General features: G+C 41.0%; 1 protein-coding gene across 1 annotated transcript in view; it reads left to right on the plus strand.

Moving 5' to 3' along the window:
• The window catches only part of BBOF1 (basal body orientation factor 1), an 872,624-nt gene that overhangs the window by 525,026 nt on the left and 320,268 nt on the right, over positions 1 to 27,330 (plus strand). The window contains exon 6 of the mRNA XM_044073629.1: positions 10,990 to 11,060. Coding sequence (XP_043929564.1) covers positions 10,990 to 11,060 — 71 coding nt within the window. The remainder of the gene's footprint in view (positions 1 to 10,989; positions 11,061 to 27,330) is intronic.

The following is a 27,330-nucleotide window of genomic DNA, read 5'->3' on the forward strand; positions in this document are numbered from 1 at the left end:
TCTCTGTCAAGTTTCCCTTTTCCCTTTTAGCTTACTCTTGACAAATCATCTTCTAAGTTTCTTCTGCTGGACCTCCTTTAACTAGTTCCTCGACATCTTCTAACTTTTGCTTAGGCCAAAATATTTTTTTCTTCTTTACCCACTTCTAACTTGGCATCTCATTTTCAACTATATCTTATCTTGAAAAATAATATGCAATTAACCTTTGTAATCTATATACGTTATTGTAGTTTTATTCTAATCTGTTATTCTTTACTTTGTACATATGCCTGTACATTTCTTTCCATAGAAGTTTCTTTTTCTTGTATAATTTGTTTTGTAAGCCTCCCTGTTTTTTATTTCTGTACCACAAAAGTTTTGTTTTTTATTACTTGTCCTCTAAATCTAATTTTAGTATAATTTATGTATATTTTTTTTCACTTTTGAGATTTTCTCCCCAGGCCTCTGCAGAAAAAGGGCACAAGCTCAGACGGATTAACCCAGTCAACAAATGTCAAATAAATAAATAAATAATACAAATACAAGGTCCTGATATTTAGATATATAGAAAAAATAAAAACATTGACTTAAACAGTCAGGTCCAAGAAAATTTGACTATCTGTGAGTACAGATAAGTATTATGCATTTTTGAGTTCAGGGTTGCAATAGTTAAATAATTACTACCACTTTCATCGAGTGTAAACATGTCTGTCAGCAGTAAGTCAGTATAATATGATTTTATTTTCTCTCAAGACTTAACTAAGATTTATTCTAAAGTAAACTATTGCAATATTTATGTTTCAGAACAAGATTGTTAGTTTCTATATAATCTATAATAATGTATATGTACTCCAGTTTTAATTGCTTGGTACCACATTTGCCTGAGTGGGAGTAGAATTTCACCACATGAGTTTGCCTCTTTTCCCACTATTGTGTGATCTCACAGTTTGCATATCTAAGTAAAGGAGTGTAGGAGTAAAGCTTTCATATATTGGGGGTTGGAAGGCTTCCCCCCTTGAATACCCTTGAGGGAGGAAAAATCTGCTTATATTTGAGCAAAGGAGATACCAATGATTGGTACTTGAGTAGCTATAACAAAACCACAATGTCTTCCAGTTAAACCTAGTCCTAATTGGTTAAGCAAATTATAGTAATTTTCCCATTCACAAGCATGTTTGTGACATGGATAGGTAAATGCGCACCAGCAAAAAACAATAGTTGTTTGGCTATAGGTTTATCCCATCTTTATTGATTGGCTTTGAGTATAAAGGAGACCCATTTTACACAGGTAACTTTTATGTAAGTGTAATGTAGTGCATGTAATTGACTAGTCTTATATGCAAGGCCATGGAAAGAATTATTTTAGATCTGTAAACAAAGATATAAGAAATCTTCAAACACTAGACCCATCAAAGTTCAGTCTTGTCAAGGGCAGATCATGCCTACTAAACTTGGTGGACTTCTTCGAGAAGGTCAGTAGAGCCATGGATGGGGAAGATGGTACACACTGCCTACCTTGACCTGGAAAAAGGCATTTGACACAATACCTAACTTGGGTATTATAGACAAACTCACAAAGTTAGGCATAAATCCTTGTCTCACCAGGTGAATAGCCAAATGGCTCACAGATAGGATACATGAAGTTGGGGTGGGGAAATCAAACTCCAGCAAGAGGCCCGTTACTAGTGGTGTCCCACAGGTCTGAGCACTGGGACCTCTCCTGTTTGGAATATACTTCTCTGATGTCAAGGTAAATATAGAGGGCCTTTGGCTGTCCACATTTGCTGATAATTACAAACTGGATGCAATTATCGAATACTCCAAAGACATAAATGCCCTTCAGAAGGATCTGACACAGACAAATAACTGGTGCAAGAATCATGGCCTAAAACTCAATGCAAAAAATGCATAATTATACCCTTTAGGAAGATGACCACTCCTACAAATTACAACGTTGATAACACTCACCTAAAAGTAGACCCAGTGGTAAAGGACTTGAGAACTCAGGTGGGCAGTAACCTTGATTACCATATGTCCATGGTAATGAGAAAATCCTTCTACATGGTGCAACTTATAAGTAAGGGTATGGTATCCAGATCTAAGGAGATCATAGTCCCACTATACTCGGCTATAATTAGACCAATAATCGAGTAAATGTACCCTTTGGCATGTACCTGACCAGGCATTTGCAACATCTAGAATGGCCACAGAAATCCCCTCACAAAAAGCAAACAGGGTGTAAATAATATGTCATATGCAGACTGTCTCAACGCCCTGTGCCTGTATACAGACTACTGACGGACGATGTATGCCTGTCCTACAAGTAATTCTCTGATACAGCTCTGATGGATCTGTTACACATTCACAAAACAAACAGCACTAGAATTACCTGATCTAAGGATCTAAACTTTGTCTGTGATATAAACACATCATGTTGGAGGGACAGGTGTGTCTCAGAGATTACCCCTTCTCTGGAACTAGGTAAAAGAAATAATAAAATCTTTATACCAGAAGAACATTCATGTGAAACAGAGCTCTTCCCTAAGCCTATGAGTACTGATAATTTGGAAAATTGGGACATGAATGACTAGGCTTAAAAAGCCTGTACAGCCATTTGTCTAGTCACCTCCTATGATCATATAAACTGTTTGAAAGTGTTTGCTTTCAAGTGCAGGACAGAGGGAATATTATTTCTACAATAAAACTTACAGTAATATCTGGTTCAATCTACAACTACATTAAACAAAGTAGTTCAGCCGGATGAAAAAAAGCAACCAAAATATTTTTTAGGGGTCAAGCACATTTGCACTCCTTTTCTTAAATATATCAGTTCTACTTTTGCACAGTTACAGAGAAAATTAAAAAAGTCAGAAAACTTTGACTCAATAGCAGTGATTTTTTAATCAGAAACTGAAATTAAGGAGTTGCATCTCACTGATGTGTCTGATAAGTTGCAGCCTCAGTCAGTTTATTCTTGAGTAAAGAGAGTTAAGCTGGGATGATCAGTATGCTTTCAGCAGTAAGAAATGGAGGTACAAGTGAAGTTAAGTTACAAAATGGAAATATAACAATGGACAGTCAACATGCAGCTTTTGTTCAATAAATTTATTGGAGTGGGGGTCAGATTTTATCAGCTGTGTGCACTATATCCTTTTGACAAGATATACAAGAAGTTTTAATTGAGACAGCTCTTGTGAATAGCTATACATGATGTAATATACAGAACAGCAGCAATAAATATTGAATTGCTGTATATGCTGTAATACACAGAACATTGGAAATAAAGGGTCTATATCATTTCGCTGAAAACACTTTTCAGCAAACACGCATTCATCGACCCTCATTCAGTGAAAATTACTTCCGCAATTCACTGAATACTCCCAGGGCAAAGAAGTACTTGCCCTGCAGCACAATGGACCCACATGTAGCTAAATCTAAACCACCCAAGTGGGGGGCTTCGACCCCCCCCCACACACACACACCCCTGATGAGGGGGGCTGCACCCCCACACCCTTCAACTATATATACCAACTCCAAGATCACACTGCAGTGGAGAAAAGGGCAAAGTTGTGCTGTGGGGCAAGCATTTGTTTGCCCTGGGAGTAGTCAGTGAATCACAGAAGCGATTTTCACTGAATGAAGGTTGATGAATGCATGTTCGCTGAAAAGTATTTTCAGCGAACTGATATAGACCCGGAAATAAATATTGCAAAAGATATTCTGAGAAAAAAGTAGTAGGTTAGTATAGGACATTTTAAAGATAAGATCTATGTAAAAGAAATAATAAAATCTTTATACCAGCTAAGCAGTGGCTGAATAAATGCCACTTACCAAAGTAGTTTGAAAACAAAAACGAAAACCTAATTGTACATTGTGCAATGCTATATATAAGCAATTTGCAAAACTAAAAAGCAAGATAGAGTACAAAACAAACAATATATAGTTAACCAAAAAATGATGGAGAGCATCTCAGCAGGCAGTTGGGGAAAACATTAAAACCCACTCTTGAGAGGGTGACGGTCTGTTGCAGAATGCACACTGTGAGTGACTCACTGCATGCATATTTGTGTGCAGTTTGGAGACTGACATTTCACCTACTGTATGTCTCTGAGAAATAGGAGAAAAACAAAGCACCCACAGAAAACCCACATGAGGTAAGGAGGGCATGCAGACACCATTCAGAAGGCAAAATAGTACCACGAATGGAAGGCCAATTCCAATGTATTATAATAGAACTTATTAAAAACAAATGAACACAAAAAAAAATTCAGAAGGCATCCCAGCCAGGAATCAAACCAAATATCCTGTTGTAGTTCATAGGTTCATAGGTAGATACTAGGCTATCTGCCCTAGGGCATTTATAAGCCAAGACAGAGTGTGTTTGGCTTTCGCCTCCCATTTAGATTAGTTAACTGTGCCTCTGTATAGTAAGTCACAGAAGATAGCCCTTTAAGGTTAGTTTACTGTGCCTCTGTCTAGCAGGGACACAGAAGAGATCCCAGGGGTAAACTTATGATCTCCCATCCACTCGTCAAGATTTCTCTTGAAGAGGGTCAGTGAGGGGCTCTGCCTAACATGAATTGGGATTCTGTTCCAGAGGGAGGGGAGCCTCTGGGATATGAATCTGTCCCACCAGTATGTCCTATTTATTGCTGTGCTGAGGTTTAAGTCCCTGTAGCGTGTAGCTCTAAGGGATTTTGATTTCCTGAGGTGGAGCATGTCCATTAATTCTGGGTTAGACATGGCTTTGTACGTCAGGCATAGATCGCCTCTGAGTAGGCAGTAAGCAACTGAGTAGAGCTGGAGGTTTCTTTAGTCGAACTGCATAGGGCATCTGTTTGAGGCCTGTGATCCTCTTGGTGAGGTACTTTTGGGGTCTCTCCAGTTGCTGCAAGTGTCGGGTAAGGTACATCCCAAATGGGGCACTGTATTCAATTATGGGCCTGATGAGTGATGAGTAGAGGGGCACAATGACCACGCTTGATCTAGATGTGAACCCTTTCATGATAAGGTGGGCTATATAGGTCTTTCTAACTACTTTGGCAACGTGATTGTCAAAGGAGAGATTACTATCTACTTGGGTCCCCAAATCCCTAATTATTTCTTCCGTACTTAATGGATTACCACCTATGTGGTAATTTGTGGGCACTTTGTTTTTCCCAAAGGGGATGACTATGCACTTTTTGGCATTTAGCTTGAGGCCGTGGCTCTGGCACCAGGTATCTGTCTCTGTGAGACCCTTTTGGAGGATGCTTCTGTCAGCCGGAGAGTCGATTATGGCTCCCAGTTTGCAGTCACCTGCAAACTTGGTCAGCCATAGTCCTCCCGTTTTAGCCTGTACCTCGGAGAAGTATATACCGAACAAGAGAAGTCCCAGGACTGAGCCTTGTGGGACGCCACTTGTAACTGGTTTAGAGTCTGACATGGCACCTGCAGTTCTGACCATGTGTGTTCTATCCCTGAGCCAGTTTGCAAGCCATCTTGTGACATAGGGGTTGATATTTAAGCTGGTAAGCTTATTTATGATGCCCGAGTGGGGTATTGTGTCGAAGGCTTTTGCGAGGTCCAGGTAGGCTGTGTGGACTACCTTCCACTCATCTATGGCCTTGGTAACTGTTTCAAAGAAGTCAGCTAGGTTTAAAAGGCAAGATCTGCCCTTAACAAAGCTGAATTGGGTAGGGTCCAGTGTCTGGAGGTTCCCAATGTCTTTGTTTATGAGTTCCATGATGATACGCTCCATAGCTTTGCAGACCAGACTAGTCAGGCTTATAGGGCGATAGTTCCCGGGGTCTGTTGTGGCACCACCTTTGTGGAGCGGGACCACTGTTGCTGTACACCATTCTTTGGGTACATATCCTGTAGTAAGGCTGAGTTTGAACAGTGACTTTATGTGAGGGTTCAGTTCTTCTTGGAGTTCGTGTAAGATGCAGCCCGGGACACCATCCAGTCCCATTGATGCCGTGTTTTTTGCTTTGGAGAGGGCAGCTTTCACCTGTGCATCTGTGATGTCTGGGAGGCTACATTCTATTGGGATAGACATTTGCTCTTTTGGGAGTTTGCACTGAGCCTGTCTGCCAGGATGTTGGCAATGTCTGTGGGTTCAGTGTATTTTTTGCCATTTTGCACTAGCTCAGAGCATATCTGGGAGTTGCCACCCAGATTCCTGACATAACTAAAGAAGGCCTTGTGATTACCTTTAGCGTCTTTGGCAATTTTTCTTTCGAAGCTGGCCTTTGATGATTTTATGAGGGATCGTAGTTTCTTACTAGTACTGATCAGAGATGCCTTCCCTTTTTGGGATTTTGCTCTATCATGTAGTAGTGAGGTGGCTATGCCACTTGCTACAATGCTGCCCCACCCATGCCCTGTACCACCCAAAGTGACATGTAAAAAATCACTTCCACCTATGCCCTATACCACCCAAAGTGACATGTAAGAAATCACGTCCACTCATGCCCAATACCACCCAAAGTGACATGTAAGAAATCACGTCCACCCATGCCCTATAACATCCAAAGTGACATGTAAGAAATCACATCCACCCATGTCCTATACCATCCAAAGTGACATGTAAGAAATCACGTCCACCCATGCCCTATACCATCCAAAGTGACATGTAAGAAATCACGTCCAACCATGCCCTATACCCCCCAAAGTGAAATGTAAGAAATCACGTCCAACCATGCCCTATACCACCCAAAGTGACATGTAGGAAATCACGGCCACCCATGCCCTATACCATCCAAAGTGACATGTAAGAAATCACATCCACCCATGCCCTATACCATCCAAAGTGACATGTAAGAAATCACGTCCACCCATGCCCTATACCATCCAAAGTGAAATGTAAGAAATCACGTCCAACCATGCCCTATACCACCCAAAGTGACATGTAGGAAATCACGGCCACCCATGCCCTATACCACCCAAAGTGGCTTGTAAGAAATCACGTCCACCCATGCCCAATACCATCCAAATGTGAACTGTAAGAAATCACGTCCACCCATGCCCTATACTATCCAAAGTGACATGTAAGAAATTACATCCACCCATGCCCTATACCATCCAAAGTGACATGTAAGAAATCACGTCCACCCATGCCCTATACCACCCAAAGTGAAATGTAAGAAATTACGTCCACCCATGCCCTATACCATCCAAAGTGAAATGTAAGAAATCACGTCCACCCATGCCCTATACCACCCAAAGTGACATGTAAGAAATCACGTCCACCCATGCCCTATACCACCCAAAGTGACATGTAAGAAATCATGTCCACCCATGCCCTATACCACCCAAAGTGACATGTAAGAAATCACGTCCACCCATGCCCTATACCATCCAAAGTGACATGTAAGAAATCACGTCCACCCATGCCCTATACCATTCAAAGTGAAATGTAAGAAATCATGTCCACTCATGCCCTATACCACCCAAAGTGACATGCAAGAAATCATGTCCACCCATGCCCTATACCACTCAAAGTGACATGTAGGAAATCATGTCCACCCATGCCCTATACCACCCAAAGTGACATGTAAGAAATCACGTCCACCCATGCCCGATACCATCCAAACTGAAATGTAAGAAATCACGTCCACCGATGCCCTATACCACCCAAAGTGACATGCAAGAAATCACGTCCACCCATGCCCTATACCACCCAAAGTGACATGTAAGAAATCACGTCCACCTATGCCCTATACCACCCAAAGTGAAATGTAAGAAATCATGTCCACCCATGCCCTATACCACCCAAAGTGAAATGTAAGAAATCACGTCCACCCATGCCCTATACCACCCAAAGTGACATGTAAAAAATCACATCCACACATGCCCTATACCACCCAAAGTCAAATGTAAGAAATCACTTCCACCCATGCCCTATATCATCCAAAGTGACATGTAAGAAATCACGTCCACCTATGCCCTATATCACCCAAAGTGACATGTAAGAAATCACGTCCACCCATGCCCTATACTACCCAAAGTGAAATGTAAGAAATCACATCCACCCATGCCCTATACCACCCAAAGTGACATGTAAGAAATCAGGTCCACCCATGCCCTATACCCCCCAAAGTGAAATGTAAGAAATCACGTCCACCCATGCCCTATACCACCCAAAGTGACATGTAAGAAATCACGTCCACCCATGCCCTATACCACCCAAAGTGAAATGTAAGAAATCACGTCCACCCATGCCCTATACCACCCAAAGTGAAATGTAAGAAATCACGTCCACCCATGCCCTATACCACCCAAAGTGACATGTAAGAAATCACGTCCACCCATGCCCTGTACCATCCAAAGTGAAATGTAAGAAATCACGTCCATCCATGCCCTATACCATCCAAAGTGACATGTAAGAAATCATGTCCACCCATGCCCTATACCATCCAAAGTGACATGTAAGAAATCACATCCACCCATGCCCTATACCATCCAAAGTGACATGTAAGAAATCATGTCCACCCATGCCCTATACCATCCAAAGTGACATGTAAGAAATCACATCCACCCATGCCCTATACCATCCAAAGTGACATGTAAGAAATCACATCCACCCATGCCCTATACCATCCAAAGTGACATGTAAGAAATCACGTCCACCCATGCCCTATACCATCCAAAGTGACATGTAAGAAATCATGTCCACCCATGCCCTATACCATCCAAAGTGACATGTATGAAATCACATCCACTCATGCCCTATACCACCCAAAGTGACATGTAAGAAATCACGTCCACCCATGCCCTATACCATCCAACGTAACATGTAAGAAATCACTTCCACCCATGCCCTATACCATCCAAAGTGACATGTAAGAAATCACGTCCACCCATGCCCTATACCACCCAAAGTGACAAGAAATCACGTCCACCCATGCCCTATACCATCCACAGTGAAATGTAAGAAATCACGTCCACCCATGCCCTATACCATCCAAAGTGACATGTAAGAAATCACGTCCACCCATGTCCTATACCATCCAAAGAGAAATGTAAGAAATCACGTCCACCCATGCCCTATATCATCCAAAGTGAAATGTAAGAAATCACGTCCACCCATGACCTATACCACCCAAAGTGACATGTAAGAAATCACGTCCACCCATGCCCTATACCATCCAAAGTGAAATGTAAGAACTCACGTCCACCCATGCCCTATGCCATCCAAAGTGAAATGCAAGAAATCACGTCCACCCATGCCCTATACCACCGAAAGTGACATGTAAGAAATCACGTCCACCCATGCCCTATACCATCCAAAGTGACATGTAAGAAATCACGTCCACCCATGCCCTATACCATCCAAAGTGAAATGTAAGAAATCACGTCCACCCATGCCCTATACCATCCAAAGTGAAATGTAAGAAATCACGTCCACCCATGCCCTATACCCCCCAAAGTGACATGTAAGAAATCACGTCCACCCATGCCCTATACCATCCAAAGTGAAATGTAAGAAATCACGTCCACCCATGCCTTATACCACCCAAAGTAACATGTAAGAAATCACGTCCACCCATGCCCTATACCATCCAAAGTGATATGTAAGAAATCACGTCCACCCATGCCCTATACCACCCAAAGTGAAATGTAAGAAATCACGTCTACCCATGCCCTATACCATCCAAAGTGAAATGTAAGAAATCACGTCTACCCATGCCCTATACCATCCAAAGTGAAATGTAAGAAATCACGTCCACCCATGCCCTATACCATCCAAAGTGACATGTAAGAAATCACGTCCACCCATGCCTTATACCATCCAAAGTGACATGTAAGAAATCACGTCCCCCCATGCCCTATACCATCCAAAGTGACATGTAAGAAATCACGTCCACCCAAGCCTTATACCATCCAAAGTGACATGTAAGAAATCACGTCCACCCATGCCCTATACCACCCAAAGTGAAATGTAAGAAATCACGTCCACTCATGCCCTATACCATCCAAAATGACATGTAAGAAATAACGTCCACCCATGCCTTATACCATCCAAAGTGACATGTAAGAAATTGCGTCCACCCCTGCCCTATACCATCCAAAGTGAAATGTAAGAAATCACGTCCACCCATGCCCTATGTCATCCAAAGTGAAATGTAAGAAATCACATCCACCCATGCCCTATACCATCCAAAGTGACATGTAAAAAATCACGTCCACCCATGCCCTATACCATCCAAAGTGAAATGTAAGAAATCACGTCCACCCATGCCCTATACCATCCAAAGTGAAATGTAAGAAATCACGTCCACCCATGCCCTATACCATCCAAAGTGAAATGTAAGAAATCACGTAAATGTGCCAAGTAGTAAGGATAGGAAATCTGGTGCAACATCTTTTTAACTAATTAGATAACCCATGTGGGACATGCAGATCCCTTTTTTAGGGGATTCTGGGAGCACAAGTAATTTAAGAGACTTGCTTAGGGTTATATAGTATGCTAATATTTGTGATTCAAACCCAAATCAGAAGTTGCACAGCATAATCTTTTAACTGCTCTGTTATGCTCAGGCTCTAAAATTCTTTAGAGCTACAATATAATTATAAGTACAAATATGATACTCTTGACTTAAATTTTCATTCCCAAACTGCTTATATAGCACATATAAGTAGCTTGCATGTTGTGCAATTTTTCTCTCTAAAAATATATCTTATTGTATAATGATTTTTTTTCTTTGGTGTGTTTATCTACAATTTTATTTACGTCATTCACAATAGACAAGGTTTTAATATTTCCATAGAGTCAGCCTTTCATCTTAAATATTTTCTTTTTACTTTTATCATTTCTTTAGTGTAAAGTATGTTTTCAGGGAAAACTAATATGACATATAGAATCACAAAGTAATTTCGTTATAAAATATGTAATATAAAATGAACAAATGAATATTTCATTTTTTCTGGACAGTTGGCATACTTGGAAAAACAAACATCTGTTTAATTATACACGGAAGGGTTAAAATATATTGCTCCATTTTAATCTTTTCCCTTTGTTTATAGATACGGCTAGAAAAAGAGGCTGAAGAAAAAATCTCCCAGCTGGCTGAAAGAGCCCATAATGAAGCAATTGTGTAAGTGTCAGCTACTCTCTGGTTTCATTGTTTTAGTTACGCCTTTGCATTACTGTATTTCTTCTGTAACATGTTTGTGTGTGTGTGTGTGTGTGTGTGTGTGTGTGTGTGTGTGTGTGTGCGTGCGTGTGTGTGCGCGCGCGCACACGCTCAAGGTTCTTAAAAGAAAGATTTCTCCGTTAAGTACTTTTTCACTGTCTACATACAGAGCTTATCCCATCTTTTTTCCTCATGGTTTCACATCATGTCTAATTGATCTGCATCCTTGGTTAAGTTTTGCAGTGATTGTGCATTACACCATAACTCTCAAGCTCCAATGTTTTCTTTTTCTTTTTACAAGTTTTCCTGATTTTGCCTTTTAGAACTGTTCTTTAACCTTGAAAATTGAAGAGATGTGATCTGACATTATAAACAGCTTTAAAAAACACTCTGTAGGCTGTTAAATATGTTCGGCAGTTGTAATAACTGTACCATTTCTGATAATATATTGTGAAAAATGAGTGAAAGAAAAAAGATGACAGCCAAATATAAGCGAATGGGAGAAAATGAGAATATAAAAAGTAAAGACAGCGATCACATTACAATAGTAGGTTGGAATTCTGGTGGAATTGCATGAGCAGTGATTGTGCCACCTAGTCTCATAGGATAGTGTTTAAAATATCAGTAAAAATGAGGGAAGAGACACTATGGCTCTCATGTTTACTCTTATATTCTTTATCTCCTTTCAGACCTATGGTCATAGGTTCATTAATTAGGTGGAAACAGCTGGCATATACCTTATTTTTCTGTACAATCGAATATATTATCTATGTGTTAACAACTGTAATGATAGGAAGTACTGCCAGCCATGCCAGGGAAAAGTAGGGCAGTAGATGTAAGACTTGTGCCAGCCCAGCTAGCTGGAATTTTATAAATAATTATATGTCATTTGTATATCAAGCTGATTTGTACAGATGCTTGTGCTGAAAATGTATTTGTGAGCTTTGCTTGTGTTAAATGTGTTAAAATGTATCAACAGTGCACCCTCCTGAAATGAAGAGAAATGTACATGTGTTATGGTATCTGAATTAACTGTATATATTTTAATAGGGGCCACTGGCACATCAATGGTTAACCAGATGGCTTATTTTAAGAAAAGTAAGGAAAATGTAAGTGAACGGCACCCCATAGTATTGAGTAGGCCTGGAACTGGTAGGTCTGGGAGTAGCCATTATCTGTTAGCTTTTGTAAAGAAGGAGGGAAGTGTTGTAAATGTTTATAGCTCCTAGGCATTGCCATAACAGCTCTAAATGTGTATTGTAGCAGTCTGCTAAAGTCCTGTCTTAAACTTCAGAAGGAGATATTGTGGGAATCTAGAGTCAGTTGACAGATGAGGTCATTCTGCAAGTCATCTTGAATATTATATTTTACAGGGAGTAATCTCAGAGGTTAGAGTATTATGTTTGGGATCCTGACTAGAAAGACTGCTCACGTATTTCATCTTGCCTTGCCCAAGTAAGTTATTAGGGAACAGTAAATTTGCTTAGATTCAGTCAGGAATATAGTGAAGCTTAGTTTAGAGATTGATTTTCTTTATTTGTATGAGTTCATCAATGTTATTTTCAATATTTTATGTGCTTTGAACTCTGTAGTTTATTGTGAATAAATATTCAGTATTTTTATGTACTTTTATTATTCCTTATTAAATATATTTAAAACTTTTATTGTGGCTGATCCTTGTAGATAGTACTTAACCTTTGAGGGTGCTTATATTTATTTGGCCCACTGTATGGTCCACTCCAGAAGGCCTAGCCATCTTGGTGAACTACTACCATTTGTACTAGTATTAATATTACATAGTATAATTGGACACCCTTTGTTAAGGGTCTTTGAGTAGTTGATTGTGGAATGTCTGGTGGCAGTGGTAACTACCTTATAGTCTGGGTAGAAGGGGGCGTAGCTAGTAGACCTGTGCCAGCTTTTCTGAGGTGTGTGTGTGTGTGTGTGTGTGTGTGTGTGTGTGTGTGTGTGTGTGTGTGTGTGTGTGTGTAGAAATCAAATCTCTCAAAGTTTGTGTGTCAGCTACTTGGGGAAGGGACACGAAACACTGGGTTTACAGAGAGGGTGCTGGAAGACTTGGCTTGGACACTCAGCTGAGGACCTAACCCCATAGCTGTACTAGTGGGGGAGTCCTACTGGGGATCTGGAGGGAGACAGATATAGAGACATCCAGACCCTGGGATGAGTGTGTTCCCCGTGTGTTGTTAAGGAAAATTGTACTTGATGCAGAAAGGTCTGCATCTGAAAATGCTGAGTGTATCCATTTGTATTAAGTGCACGTCCCTCTCCAGTGTCAGTGGTGAGGATTCAGGCTCCTTGATTACTGGCCCAGTGTGGGGACCTCACATAGTGGTGCTCATCACATATTGACAACAGTGGTGGGCATCACAAAACACAGTAAATATTTGTTGTGCAAACATATTTTAAATAACACAGTAAGTAAAACTGTTAACACCCATAGCAAAGAAATGTCCTTTCTCTTCTCTTCACTGTAACTTGGTTCTGAGCTGGAGAGGTATGTGGCATGGGGAGCTGAGACACTAACATGCCTGCTCTTGTTCCTGCACAAAGAGTTATTGAGTGAGAATGCCCTTCTGAAAGATGCTTAGTAATGCATGAACCTGCTTGCCTGGCCTATGCCCTAAGAACACTGCTTTTATGAATCCATTGTGTTCACCAGTGGAGCTGATTGCACCGTTTTGAATCTTTGGGAAATATGTAAGAAGGTTGTGGTTCACTTGGAAATCTTTAAGAACATGGGGATATCTGTATAGATTTTGTTAAGTCTGAAGCTGCTAATTTCCTTGGACCAGTGGTACAAGTATTTTGTGCAATTCAAAAGACAAGTCAGAATCTGAATAATTTGCCAGAAACTGAACTCTTAAAATAACTGAAGGAAACAGCCACTGCTAGAGGCCTGAAGTGCTTATAAATATTACTTCTGTTTCACTTTTGTTTAAACTTGTTAACCTTACTAACTTTCTTGGTGCTCGCAAACAGGGCTTATTCCATCTTGTTTTCCAATATGATTTCACACATTATTTAACTAGTCTGCATCCCAGGCAGTGATCAGATATCACATCATACACTTCATGTGTGTCTTTGAGTTTTAGAAGCATTCCTCACTGTCTTTTTTTTTTTTCTCTTTTTTACTAAATGAAATTTATAGTAGTAAAGGCATTTTAGTTAAAAGAAGGACTTTTTGAATGCATAGTGTTAATTTTCCTAGATGGTTGAGTGTGTGAACTATCCTAATATCCCAGGAAAAGGTGCCATCTGTTCCACATATAATATATATATTTCAATAGACAGCAAAGAGTGTACAGATTATTAACACCTTTTTAACATAATTTATTAGAAAAAAATGAACTCTGGGCATCTTAAAAATATAAAGACTAAACAGTGTTGTCATCTTGAGTTCAACATGGTGAAAAAGGAAACAAGAGGAACATCTCAGAAACTGGATAATAAGTAGACATCTATAGTGAGGTACTTAGGTGTATCTAATAAAATTCTCAGTATGCTAATTCCCAACAAGTAAATATTCCAAAATTATAATAACTTTATGTGAGGGGGAAGGAACAAGCAGTTTGCCACATTAATCCCAAACCACCAAATATGCTAGCAAACCACCTACCTAGCCACACCCCTCCTTAACTATATCTAATCCTTAATCTATGAAATTGTTATCCAAATATCTAGCCATGGACATACCTCACAGCTGTCCAGGATTTTCACAAAATGTCCAGATTTTTGCCTCATATTTTTGGCCAGGTTCTCATAAAATGTGTGCTTTTCTGACAAATCACTGAGGACTGAAGTCACTAAATAATGACATAAATCTGAGTTTCAGATTTCATGTCCATTAGAAAATGCATGCTAACCCAAATGCTGTTATTCTAGTAACTTTCTGAGCTTATAAGGGCAATATTTAAAATATGTCCCTATTTTTGGGCCTTTGTCTCCCCATTATTTTAGACTTTGCCCAGATTTCTTTCTCTAAGAGGTTGAGAGTTTTACACGAAAACATTTATTTGTTTTTTTTTTGTTTTGTTTTTTTGTTTTTTTTTTGTCTTAAGTTTATTTATCAATATTCTGGCTCCCTATTTGTTGATACAGCCTTTATTTCTCCAAGTTCTTTAAACAGTGGCACTGTTCTCTTCTGTTTTTTGGTGAGTGCTACCTTTGCCACATCATCAGCAGGTATAGTAGGAACCTAACTTTATTCATCAGATTCTGTTGCTTGTTGCAATCCAGCAGCATTAAGGTGTTTCATTAAGATAATGCTACTGCCAACAACATGTTCATTGCTTCATGGATTGCCTGTATAGGGGGTGCCAAGTCATCATAAGACCAAAATACATGGAACCAGGTGCCCCTTTTTTCTACCTGACATCTTCAGCGTAGACCATCCACTTGTGAGAGAATGCTCTGTAATTTTGATGAAATATGAAGGACATTAAAAAGACTCTTCCTGGCAGATAAACAGACTTTTCTGAATCTTGTGGCATATTTGGAATGTTAATGCTCCCACACTCACTATTCTAGTCTTTTATTTATTTCCATCACCGACATTCCTTCATTTGAATCACTACATCCTCTTCCAGCCTGGCTAGATCCCTATATGGCTTGCTCACTAAACCCTCCCTTAATGGTTGCTCACTTCTTGCTTCTGTTAGTAATGCCAGCAAGATGGGCCCCCTCTAGCAGGGAGTCTTTTTGGTTTTACAGTATGAGAAATCCAAAACACTCCAAACTTTATGTCCCATGAAGATGAAATTTGCATCTTTCCTGTTCCCAAGAGAGGAAATTATTATTTTGTAGGATACAACAAGTGGCCACTCTTCAAAAAAACCCTGTTTCCCTCCCATACTTCCACTCTGACTGGTGACTGAAAACCCCTTGGAGGGAAATCAGCAGACAGAGTGTAGGGGCTTCTTTCTTGCTGCCTCAAGGGAAAACAGTTCTGAGACTTCACAGTAGCAACAGTTGACTACAGTCTTCTTTTTCTGGCAGTCTCCATAGGGGAACCCTCCGCATTGAAAATACTGACTTTTTAAGTATTTCTTATTTGTTTAATTTTTGAATAATACCTGCAATGATATTAATATCAGGAGTCTCTTGTCAAAAACTGCTGTTTTTAGAATGGACTTTAATACTGAATACTGGGGCTGCTTTTCTGAAAACAATGTACTGCTTCCAAGCCATTTTTAACTGAAGTGTAATGATTTAAAGAATAGGGTGTGTTTTATGTACTTCAAATGCTGTTTGAGTGTCCTGGTGCTTGTGGATACTTCAGGACAAATTACCTTCATTATTTTACAAATTACGTTCATTGCTCGTTTTCTCTAAGTGCACTTTCTGGTGAACAGGATTAAGAGTTCTGATAGGGTTCTTGTGTAGATTGTCTTCTGCTTTCCTGCTCATGTGCCCGAACTATCAGAACCTGTTATCTTCCTCTACAATTGGAGCTACTTGGGCATCTGCTCTGATATCCTTACTTCTTCATCTGCCCCATATTGTGCATCCTACCACTCAGCTCAGCTCAGGCATTTCATCTCTATTAGTTCTAGCTTCCTCAGATGCTCTGCCTTCACTGCCCAGGTTTCTGTAGTATACAGCACACCTTACTTTTTGCTTCTTTGGCATTCTTCTGTCACACACTATCACTGACACTCGGTATCAGTTGGCTGCATCCCCTCTGATTCTAGCTTTGGCCTCTTCATTCAGACTTCCCATCTCTTCAACCACCCCTCCAAGATACCTGAAGCTATTAACCTGTCCCACCATTTTCCCATCTGTCTCAATTCTCAACTTCTGATTTTACCCATTTACTGCCATTACAACTGCCTTATCTCTACTCGGTTTCATCCCATGTGCTTTCAGTTTTGCATTTCATTCCCCTATCGTTTGTTGAACTTCTTGTTCAGTGTCTGCCTGTACTGCCACATCATCTGCATACAGCAACACTGTTGATGTGTCCCTTCCAACCTGTTTGGTAATGTAGTCCATCACTAGTATGAACAGCAGTGGGCTCAGAGCTGAACCCTGATGCACATCTTCTCCCACTGGAAAACCCTCTGTAAGTCTGAAGACTGTTTGTACTTGTGTCATTGGTCTTTGTACTTTGCTTGTACTAATTCTACAAATATTTCTGGGACTTAATCACAGGGCTGGCCAAATCAGCTTTCTTGGGACCTTGTCATATGCTTTCTCCAAGTCAAGTAATGCCTAGCTGGAGTCTTTCCTCATCTCTAGCTTCTTCTCAGTTACCTGTCTCACTGCAACGATCAGGTCAGTTATGCTGCATCCTGATTTGAATCCAAGCTGCTCATCTTCCTTCTTACTTTCTACTGCTTTCTGTATTTGTTTTTCAGTCACACTCTCTAGGACTTTCATGTAGTGTGACTGAAGTTTGATATCTCTATACTGCCTATAGTTGTGAATGTTCCCTTTGTTCTTGTACACTGGCATTAGAATGCTTATTGTCCAGTTATCTGTGATATGCTGCAGTGAGTACCCCCAGAGCCATTTCTCCCCTAACTCACCCAACATCTGGGATGCACTGTCAGAGATGCTGGGTGGGTGTATTGGTGTGATGAGGGAGATGATTTTTCTCAGCTGTGATACAGAATCTGAATTGCCTAGAAATGGTAAGGCCTTGCTGTGTCTAATTATGGTGGCTGCCAAAAAAGCACTTACTGGAAAATGGAAATCAAATTTAAACCAATTATATTAGAAGTAGTGAATATAGTAACAAAGATAAAACAACTGGAACTGACCTCTTTAGAAAAAGGTATGAGCAAACTACATAGGAAAAAAATAGCAATTGTGGGAGCAATACATACAGGGGAGAAATGAGGTTTAAAAGAAGGCAGGACTTAAATGAGCTGTGTAATGTTTGACTGAAAATGATTGGGCAGATTATAAGTGATGTGGGCGGTACAGTGGTGGAACAGTTAATGTTGTCGACTCACAGCAAGAGGTTCTCTGGTTCGAGTCTTGGCTGGGGTGCCTTTTGTGCGGAGTTCCCATGTCCTCCCTGTGTTTGCATGGGTTTTCTCCAGGTACTCTGGTTTCCTCCCACATTCAAAAAACATGCATCTGGAGAGTTTCTCCCCGGGCCTCTGCTGAAAATAGGTCCTGTCCTAGTTGGACTTTCCCGGTCATCAAATGTTAAATAAATACATAAATAAATAAATAATGTTTGCAAGTGGGGGTATATCATTATGGTTTGTGATGTAAAATGCTTGCAACTAGGATTGTGTTGGTGTGGTTTGTTTTTGTTTATATAAATGTATGATTGCTTATGTTGTAGGTGATGGTTTAATAAAGATGTTTCTTGTTTAAAAAAGGGCAGGAATTGAGTAATTTATGTAATGTTGTTTAGATTATATGATATATAGCATATATGTGAAGTAAACTGTTTGTTAATGTTAATTTGTTAATACAGTTTGATTACTTTTGTGCAAATGTAAATTTGCCTATGTCACAAGTGATAATTCAATAAAGGTGTTTAAAAAAAAAACATCTTGATCATATCTGCCATGACCTCATCTGAGCTGTTGCTTTTCCTGACTTCATTGGGATTCTTGGCATGTCCGTAGAACATGGAGACAAAAGGTTAAACAATGCTCACCCCAAAACATTTTGACTATTCATAAGGATGACTTTCTTACTTTAGCCAGGTATTTACTGCAGGCTTTCTATCTTGAGGAGCAGAAAGCCATACCCGAAGACTAGCTAGGTCAGTATATATCTGAGGAAAGTGTCTCTGTGGAATGTGACGTAGACTGAGACAAGGCTTTTCTTTGTGGGATTCTCAAGCCCAAGACACTGATACAGATGAAAGTTTGTCCTATCTGACTCCATTACAAGTGTTTTCCTTTTCTAAGACTAGTTACAGGATGAATGATATATTTTTGTGGGAACACGTGGATGTTCCCCTAAAGTGAGTCAATATTACGATATGCTCAAAGTGTATTTACTACATGTTACACCCATTCCTTATATTATGCCAGACATGGAGGATGTGTTAAATGCTCTCTGCAATAACTCTGACCCAAAAATCCAGAGCACTTGTTAACACCAACCCTTCTCCTGTAAGGGGTAGTAAGCAGATTTCATGAGAGAATTTCTATCTTCAGATTTTATTCTGTCAGGTGTTGACAGTTTGTGGGATTGTTCTGCCACACTTCCTTCACAAGGTAGGTCCTGCCTGTATCCTACTATTTCTTACCTGTCTCAGATATCTAAACTATGTCTAGGGCCACTACTACTGTTTTGAGAAGATATGCCCAGGTACATACTGAAAAGTTTTCTGGTGAGGTAAAGTCTGAGATTTTACTTTAAATGAAGAGGTTCTGTTTGCCCCTTCTGCTACTCAAGTTCTCAAACAGTTTCATGATACAACCAAACACCCTAATACTGGGCAATTTTAACTACCCTGCCATTAACTGGAAAAACTACTCCGGTACCGACACCTTTTCCCAATGGTTCTTGGAATTCATAAATTCCAACACCCTGGATCAACTAATCCATTGTCCCACCAGGGGCTCCAATATCTTAGACCTGGTCATTACCAACATGGAAGATAGATGCTCCACACCCCCTCATTGTCAGGTCTGACCATAAGCAAATCACCCTTGACATCCACATCCCACCCCCACCCCCCCAGTAAGAAAACCTCCGTAAAAGACTTCTCCAAAGCCAATTTCATGCTACTCAAGTCAGAAGTGACAAACTTCATGACACCCATGCAGATGGGAGCTGAAAGTATAACTGCTGAATCCTACACTAAGGCACTGTTATGAGCACATCCACTCATGCATGAATTATGCCATCCCAAATAGAACCAAGACGCTCTCTACCAAAAAAGGAAGCCAATATGGTGGTCCCCTGCCATAAATAAACTATACAACAGAAGGAAGAAACTGTTGCAGAAAAGAGGAAAATCCCAGGATGCAAAAAACTCCCTTACCAGCCTCAGTAAGAAGATGAGATCCCTCATAAAATCCTCCAAAGCTAGTTACGAAAATAAAATTGCCAAAGATTCCAAAGACAACCACAAGACATTCTATAGTTATGTCAAGAATCTAAATGTCAATGGTCAGATCTGCACTGAGCTACAACAGAATGGCATTAAATATACTGATCCCAAGGATATTGGCAATATCCTGGCAGATCGATTTAGTGCCAACATCACCCCTCTTTCACCCCCTAAAGGGCCCAATTCAATACCAGAAGATTGCCAAATTCCGGTATCCATGGCCACACAGGTAGAAACTGCACTCTCCATCGCTAAAAATACAGCATCCATGGGACCAGATGACATCCCGGGCTGTGTACTACATGGACTACAAAATGAACTGGCACCTCACCTAAGTGTCATGTTTAATCATAGCCTCACCTCAGGCTTCGTCCCCACTGAGTGGCGCACAGCTACAGTAGTTATCCCACTCCACAAGGGTGGATCCACCTTGGATCCCAGGAACTACTGTCCCATCAGTCTGACGAGCCTGATCTGCAAGGACATGGAATGCATTGGAACTTATAAACAAAGACATTGGCAACCTTCAAACACTGGACCCCACCCAGTTTGGGTTTGTGAAGGGCCGATCTTGTCTCCTGAATCTGATTGACTTCTTTGAATCAGTCTCCAGAGCTGTGGACGAGGGTAAGGTGGTCCACACAGCCTATCTGGACCTCGCCAAGGCCTTCGACACCATCCTTCACTCTGGAATCATAGATAAACATACTAAGCTGGGCATAAATCCCTACATCACTCGATGGGTTGCCAACTGACTTACTGACAGAACCCAAACTGTAAAAATAGCCAACTCCAAATCCAGCTCCAGACAAGTGACAAGTGGAGTACCTCAGGGTTCAGTCCTGGGACCGCTCTTGTTTGGCATCTACTTCTCTGAAGTACAGGCCAACACTAAGGGACTCAGGCTAACAAAGTTCGCAGATGACTACAAACTGGGAGCCATTATTGAATCCCCAAATGATGTGGATATTCTACAAAAGGGCCTTACAGAAATGGATTCTTGGTGCCAGAGCCATGGGCTCAAGCTTAATGCCAAGAAATGTATAGTTATCCCCTTTGGGAAAAAACATGTACCCATGAATTACCACATAGGTGGTAGTACACTAAACACCGAAAGTGTGATGAGAGACTTAGGGACACAGGTGGACAGTGGTCTCACCTTCGATAACCACATCGCTACAACAGTCAAGAAATCCTTCTATGTGGCACACCTCATCATCACTAAGGGCTTTTCATCCAAAAAAAGGAGGTCATTGTCCCACTGTAGACACATTATAGAGTACAACGCCCCATTTGGTATGTACCTCACAAGACATCTGCAACAGCTGGAAAGGCCTCAGAAATACCTCACTAAAAGAACCACAGGCCTAAAGCAGATGCCCTATGCTGACCATCTAAAAAAACTCCAGCTATACTTTGTGACATATCGTCTGCTCAGAGGCGATCTCTGCTTAACATACAAGGCCATGTCAAACCCTGAGCTGTTGGACATGCTCCACTTAAAGAAATCCTAATCCCTCAGAGCCACACGCTCCAGGGATCTAAACCTTGTCATCAGAATGAACAAAACATGCTGGAGAGATAGGTTCCTGACCCAGAGACTCCCCATACTCTGGAATAGACTGCCCATACATGTTAAGCAGAGCGCCTCCTTGGCCCTCTTCAAGAGGAACCTTGACAATTGGATGGGAGATAGGAAATTCACCCCAGGGATCATGTCAGTCACCCTGCTAGACAGGTGTCCAGGGAAGTAAATATTGTGGGAAGAAATATCCAGGGAATTGTTATGGGTAGGCTTATATAGGCCCTAGGGCCGATAGCCTAATACCACCTATGAACAGAGGGAAATTCAGGGCATTACTATGATTGTTTTAAGCACCACATTATAAATCTTACAAACTCTCTGCTTTATTTAAAATGCAAAATAATCAATCCCCGCCATCCTCTGGCAAACAGGGAACAAAAAAGAGATGACAGGAGGGGGAAAAAGAACAGAGTACAATGTCACAATGCCAGCATTCTTTCTCTGCCCCTTTCTGGCCACACAACATATGAAATTAGCCAAGATCAGTTACCATAAGCTTCTTCACACAGACTGGATCTGCTCAACTCAAGACAGGGGGAGTTTTATACACTCCATTATCAGTTAACTTCAACTTTCTGCCTGGATGATTCAATTCTAATACTGTTTAGGCACTTATTTCCTGTAGGCAGTAGGTACTAAAAGACACAGGAAAGTGTTCTACAGAAAAATCGGTACTGACGTATTATCACAACCACATTTGAAATGGTATGAAACTCGAACGGATGGCATTGCTGACTGACTGCAATGCTCGGTGATTTAGATGACTGAGTGCAATGCTCGGTGATTTTCAGGGTTAGTCCAGCGGGACTGAAAGTCGATCGGTAGCACCTGTCATTTACTGCATGTTGGGATACCATCCTTGTCATCAGTAACTGAAAGGGTATACTTTTTCACAGCTGAAGCATCCGATGTACTACTACATTGATATAATTGTTGCCGTGGTGAAAGGGTGAGCTGTTTGCTCGCTTTATATGATTATCTGAAGTGGGTTGTAAAGTCTGTATGTGGCAATGACTTCCGTGTGTAGATACGGTAGCTGACATGTTTATGTTGTGATGATTAAGGTTTCAGTCAGACTTTGCTTCCTTCAGATAATAAATGGGAACGGAAATCCTGTTGTACGCATGTTGGAAGTTTGCAAAAAATAAATATTTTGAATCTGCCCCTATTTTGGCTGTTTTCACTGCATTGTTTCCCTGTTTGCCTAGATTATTTGCGGAAACTTTTGGCCATTCATGGCTTGGGCTTTTATTTGTCTGTCGTACATTGGCAATGGAATTGTTACATCTCCCCTATCGGCATCTTTCTCATTACCAGAGAAGTGTCACACATGCATATTGGCAATACAGGTTTATAAAGCTTTATAAAGAAAATAAATAACAGTGTAATAAATCATTTCTGACAAAATAATGTTAATAATTTCAATGATACCTGAAGGACATGTCAGTATTTCAACAGTGAGTTATTTGCCACGTGGTTGCGATAATACGCAAGTACCGAAAAATCCTATATTGGTATGTGGAAGGGATTTTCTAGTTGATGGCTAACACCAATAACCAGGGGCGCACCACGGATTCTGTACGACTGATGCTCAAATATTTGTATGATTTACATTTCTCTGGCTGCTCCTATTCCATTACAAAGGTTTGTCTTATGACCATTTCAGCATGTCTGCCCATGGATCCTCCTCTTTCTTCTCTGTATGTTGTAAAACAGTTTCTAAAAGGAATGTTATACCTGTGACCTCCTTGTAAACATGCCACACCTCCTTGGGATCTCAACTAGGTGCTGGAAAAATTTACTATGTCACCTTTTGACTTATAAAACTGTGCTCATCATCAGAAGAGTAGCTGGCTCAACATGTGCCCTGTAGCAGAAGAAGAGAAAAAAAACAGACATTCCTTCTACTGGCACACCAACCAGGTGGCCAGATGAGCAACATACGATCCAACCATTCATGTCCTGTTTCTGTGCCATGCCCCTGTTTCATTTTATTAAAAAATAATAATAATAATTTCTTGTTCTTTTAAAATGTAGCATACAGTTGCTGCAATTTATACCCTGCCTGTGTGGAGCGCAACATCACCCATGTTTTATTTAAAAAAAAAAATTCTTATAGACTGTAGCAACCTACTTGCTACAGAAGGGTGCATTATTATATACTCTCATTATTAGTGTGTAACACCTCATAGGCCTTGTTTACTCTCTTCATTTGTGCACAATACCTCCCATGTCTTATTTACTCTCAGCATCATTGTACACCACTCCACAGGCATTATACAATGGCTTTATTAGTGTGTAATATCCCATTGCAATGTGCAATCTTAGTAATAATTTGTAGTCTTCATTAGTATGTAATACCCCATTTCAATGTGCGATCTTAGTAATATATATATATATATATTTTTTTAATCCAGGAAGTGTTATGATTATGCTCCAAAATCGTAAAAAAGATAAACCTGTTAAGGGCTACTGTAGAGTGAGACCTGACCATAACAATGCTTCCAGAGGTGTGTGACATTTGTTACATATCCCCTAAGAGCTGTTATAGTCGAGTTTCAGGCAAGAAACGTTGATTTGCTCTCAAATGTGCCTGAATATCTTGGCACATATTTTTGTTTTGTCCCTGGAACTTTACAGATGTCAGTCTGTAAATACCTTATTTAACTAATTTACGATGGGATTCAAAACTTGTTCTTGATTTTTTTCACAGCACTCAAACTATGATATTAGATTAACAAGAATCATGAGCACACTGCAGTAGTAATGCAATGGAAATGATTAATTGCATTTTAATGACAGAGATGGTAAGTAGGATTGGACCTAAGATCGATCCCTGTGCAACACCCATGCTGACTGGAAGGATGGCCAGTTCCCTGTGCCTTCTCCTATTAACCTGATGTACTTGGGCATCCTGAGACAATGTAGCAACTGCCTCATGTACACTGACAACCCTCTCGTCTTACCTCCCAACACTCAGACTTGTGAGAGATGCAGTTATATATCCAAACTGGAAGCCACGCACTCTCCAGCCAAGACCGAGATAGCTGGTCAAGAGGAGAAGGTCAACACCACATGTAACACATAGCCTTCCAGAACATACACCAGCACTGCCTTCACATAAAAACACAAACCACACACCCATCTTTGTGGATGCTCTGACTAAAAATCTACCAAAACAGCAGAAACCTCCAAGGCCGAAACACACTCGACCACCACAATACAACACTAATCATGAGTCACATAACTCTCCTAAACAGTGTGCCACTCAACCAAAGCACCAAGGCAAAACTGCATGCCCAACACACTAGTCATAAGTGATTTGATAGTGAGGCACACTGATGTTCCACTCACTAGGCTGAATAAGGAGAAAGTAACAGTCAGCTGCCTGTCAGGTGCCAGCATCCACCACATAACACACACACTCAGGTCCCTCAACAACAGGTACAAATATGACTCCTATCATTATATATGTGGGTGTGAATCACCTGAGATGTACCTCCCTGGACTACATGAAAAGAGACATGGAGGAGCTCTCGGATTATGTAGCCCAGGCGGGTAAGACCCTAGCCCTGAGCAGCCTCCTGCCATTACCCAGAATGATACCACAGTATAAGCAGAAAATGATTGATTTCAACAACTGGCCAAGTTTCTGGTGTCATTCTAAGGGCATCCTGTATCTGTCTTGCTGGGATGACATGATTGACAAACCTCGATGCTTTTCCAGAGATGGCCTGCATCTGTCACCCCTGGGCTTCCGGATGCTGGCCAAGGCTCTTGCCACCCCTGTAGTGCCTTTTTCAGGCAGTGTTCCAAAGACCAAATTACCACCATAACAGCTACAAACAAATGCAGAGAGTCATGCTGCTCAACAATAGAAGTCTAAATCTCAAAATGCACTCCCTCAAAGCACTCCTTAACATGGAGAACATCAACATTTGTGCTGTAACAGAGACCTGGTGCAAGGCAGCAGAAAGCACCCCTGCACTACCAGGCTATAACTCATTCCACACCTTTCGGCCCCAGAACTTGGACCGAAGCTCCAATGGCAGTGGTGTTTCCAAATTCATAAAGGATGCACACACCTCCAGACTGGTAGCCCAATATAATGCATCTGAGATACTTCAGGTGCAGCTAACATTGGGTAAGACAGCGATTCAGATTGTAGCCTGCTACAGGTCCACAACCATGTCCCAAGACTCACACTCCACGTTCCTAAGCACCCTGGAGAATATCAGGGTCCAACCTAACACTCTCATACTGGGCAACTTCAACTACCGCTCCATTAATTAGGAAAACTACTCATGTGCCAATATACTTGCCCAACGTTTCCTGGAATTCATTAATTCCAATTCCCTGGACCAGCTTGTTCTTACCCCCACTAGAGGTAGCAACATCTTTGACCTGGTCATTACTAACATGGGCGACTGTTGCTCTACACCATTAGTCAAGTCCGCCCTGGTTAGATCCGACCACAAATGAATCACCTTGGAAATTCACATCCCTCCCACCAGCCCCGCAAAGGCAACCACTATAAAAAAGTTCTCCAAAGCTAACTTTGGGCTTCTAAAAACAGAGGTGGCTAACTTCACGGCACCCATGCAAATGGAGAATAGTTGCATGACTGCCAAATCATACACCAATACACTGTACAAACACGCACACAAATGCATGGATCTCGCCATACTCAATAGAACCAAGATGCTCTCCTCCAAAGAAAGGAAACCAATCTGGTGGTCCCCTGCCATAAATAAACTCTACAACAAAAGGAGGAAATTGATGCAGAATAAGGTGAAGTCCCAAGAAGGGAAAGACTCCCTTAGCAGCCTCAACAAAAAGTTGAGATACCTCATCAAATCCTCTAAAGCTAGCTATGAAAACAGAATTGCAGCAGATAGTAAAGACAACCTCAAGGCCTTCTATAGTTATGTAAAGAATCTCCACGGCAATACCCAGATTTGCTCTGAGCTACTGCACTATGGTACCTCCTATACCGAACCAACAGATATTGCCAATATACTGGCCGACAGATTCAGTGCCAACTTTACCCCTCTCTCCCCACCAAAGGACCAATCTCAATACCACTAGATTGCCAGGTACCCAATATTACTGCTGCACAGGTTAAAACAGCACTGTCCAAGGCCAAGAATACAGCTTCTATGAGACCTGACAATATCCCTGGCAGTGTTCTACATGAACTACAGAGTAAACTGCCACCTCACCTGTGTGCCCTGTTCAATCACAGCCTCATCTCAGGCTTTGTCCCTACCAAATGACACACTGCTACAGTCATCCCTCTCCACAAAAGAGGAGCGACTACAGACCCTGGGAACTATCACATCATTAGCCTGACGAGTCTGATATACAAAGCTATGGAATGCATCATCGTGGACATAATAAACAAGGATGTAGGGAATCTCAAACTCTGGATCCCACACAGTTTGGTTTTCTGAAGTGTAGATCATGCCTGCTCAACCTGGTTGACTTCTTTGAGTCAGTCACCAGAGCTGTGGATGATGGTAAGGTGGCTCATACAGCCTACCTTGATCTGGCCAAAGCCTTTGATACCATTCCACACTCAGGAATCATAGAAAAAC

This window comes from Protopterus annectens, chromosome 6.part0, assembly GCF_019279795.1.
Source record: "Protopterus annectens isolate FY-2018-M chromosome 6.part0, PAN1.0, whole genome shotgun sequence".
Taxonomy (NCBI): domain Eukaryota; kingdom Metazoa; phylum Chordata; order Ceratodontiformes; family Protopteridae; genus Protopterus; species Protopterus annectens.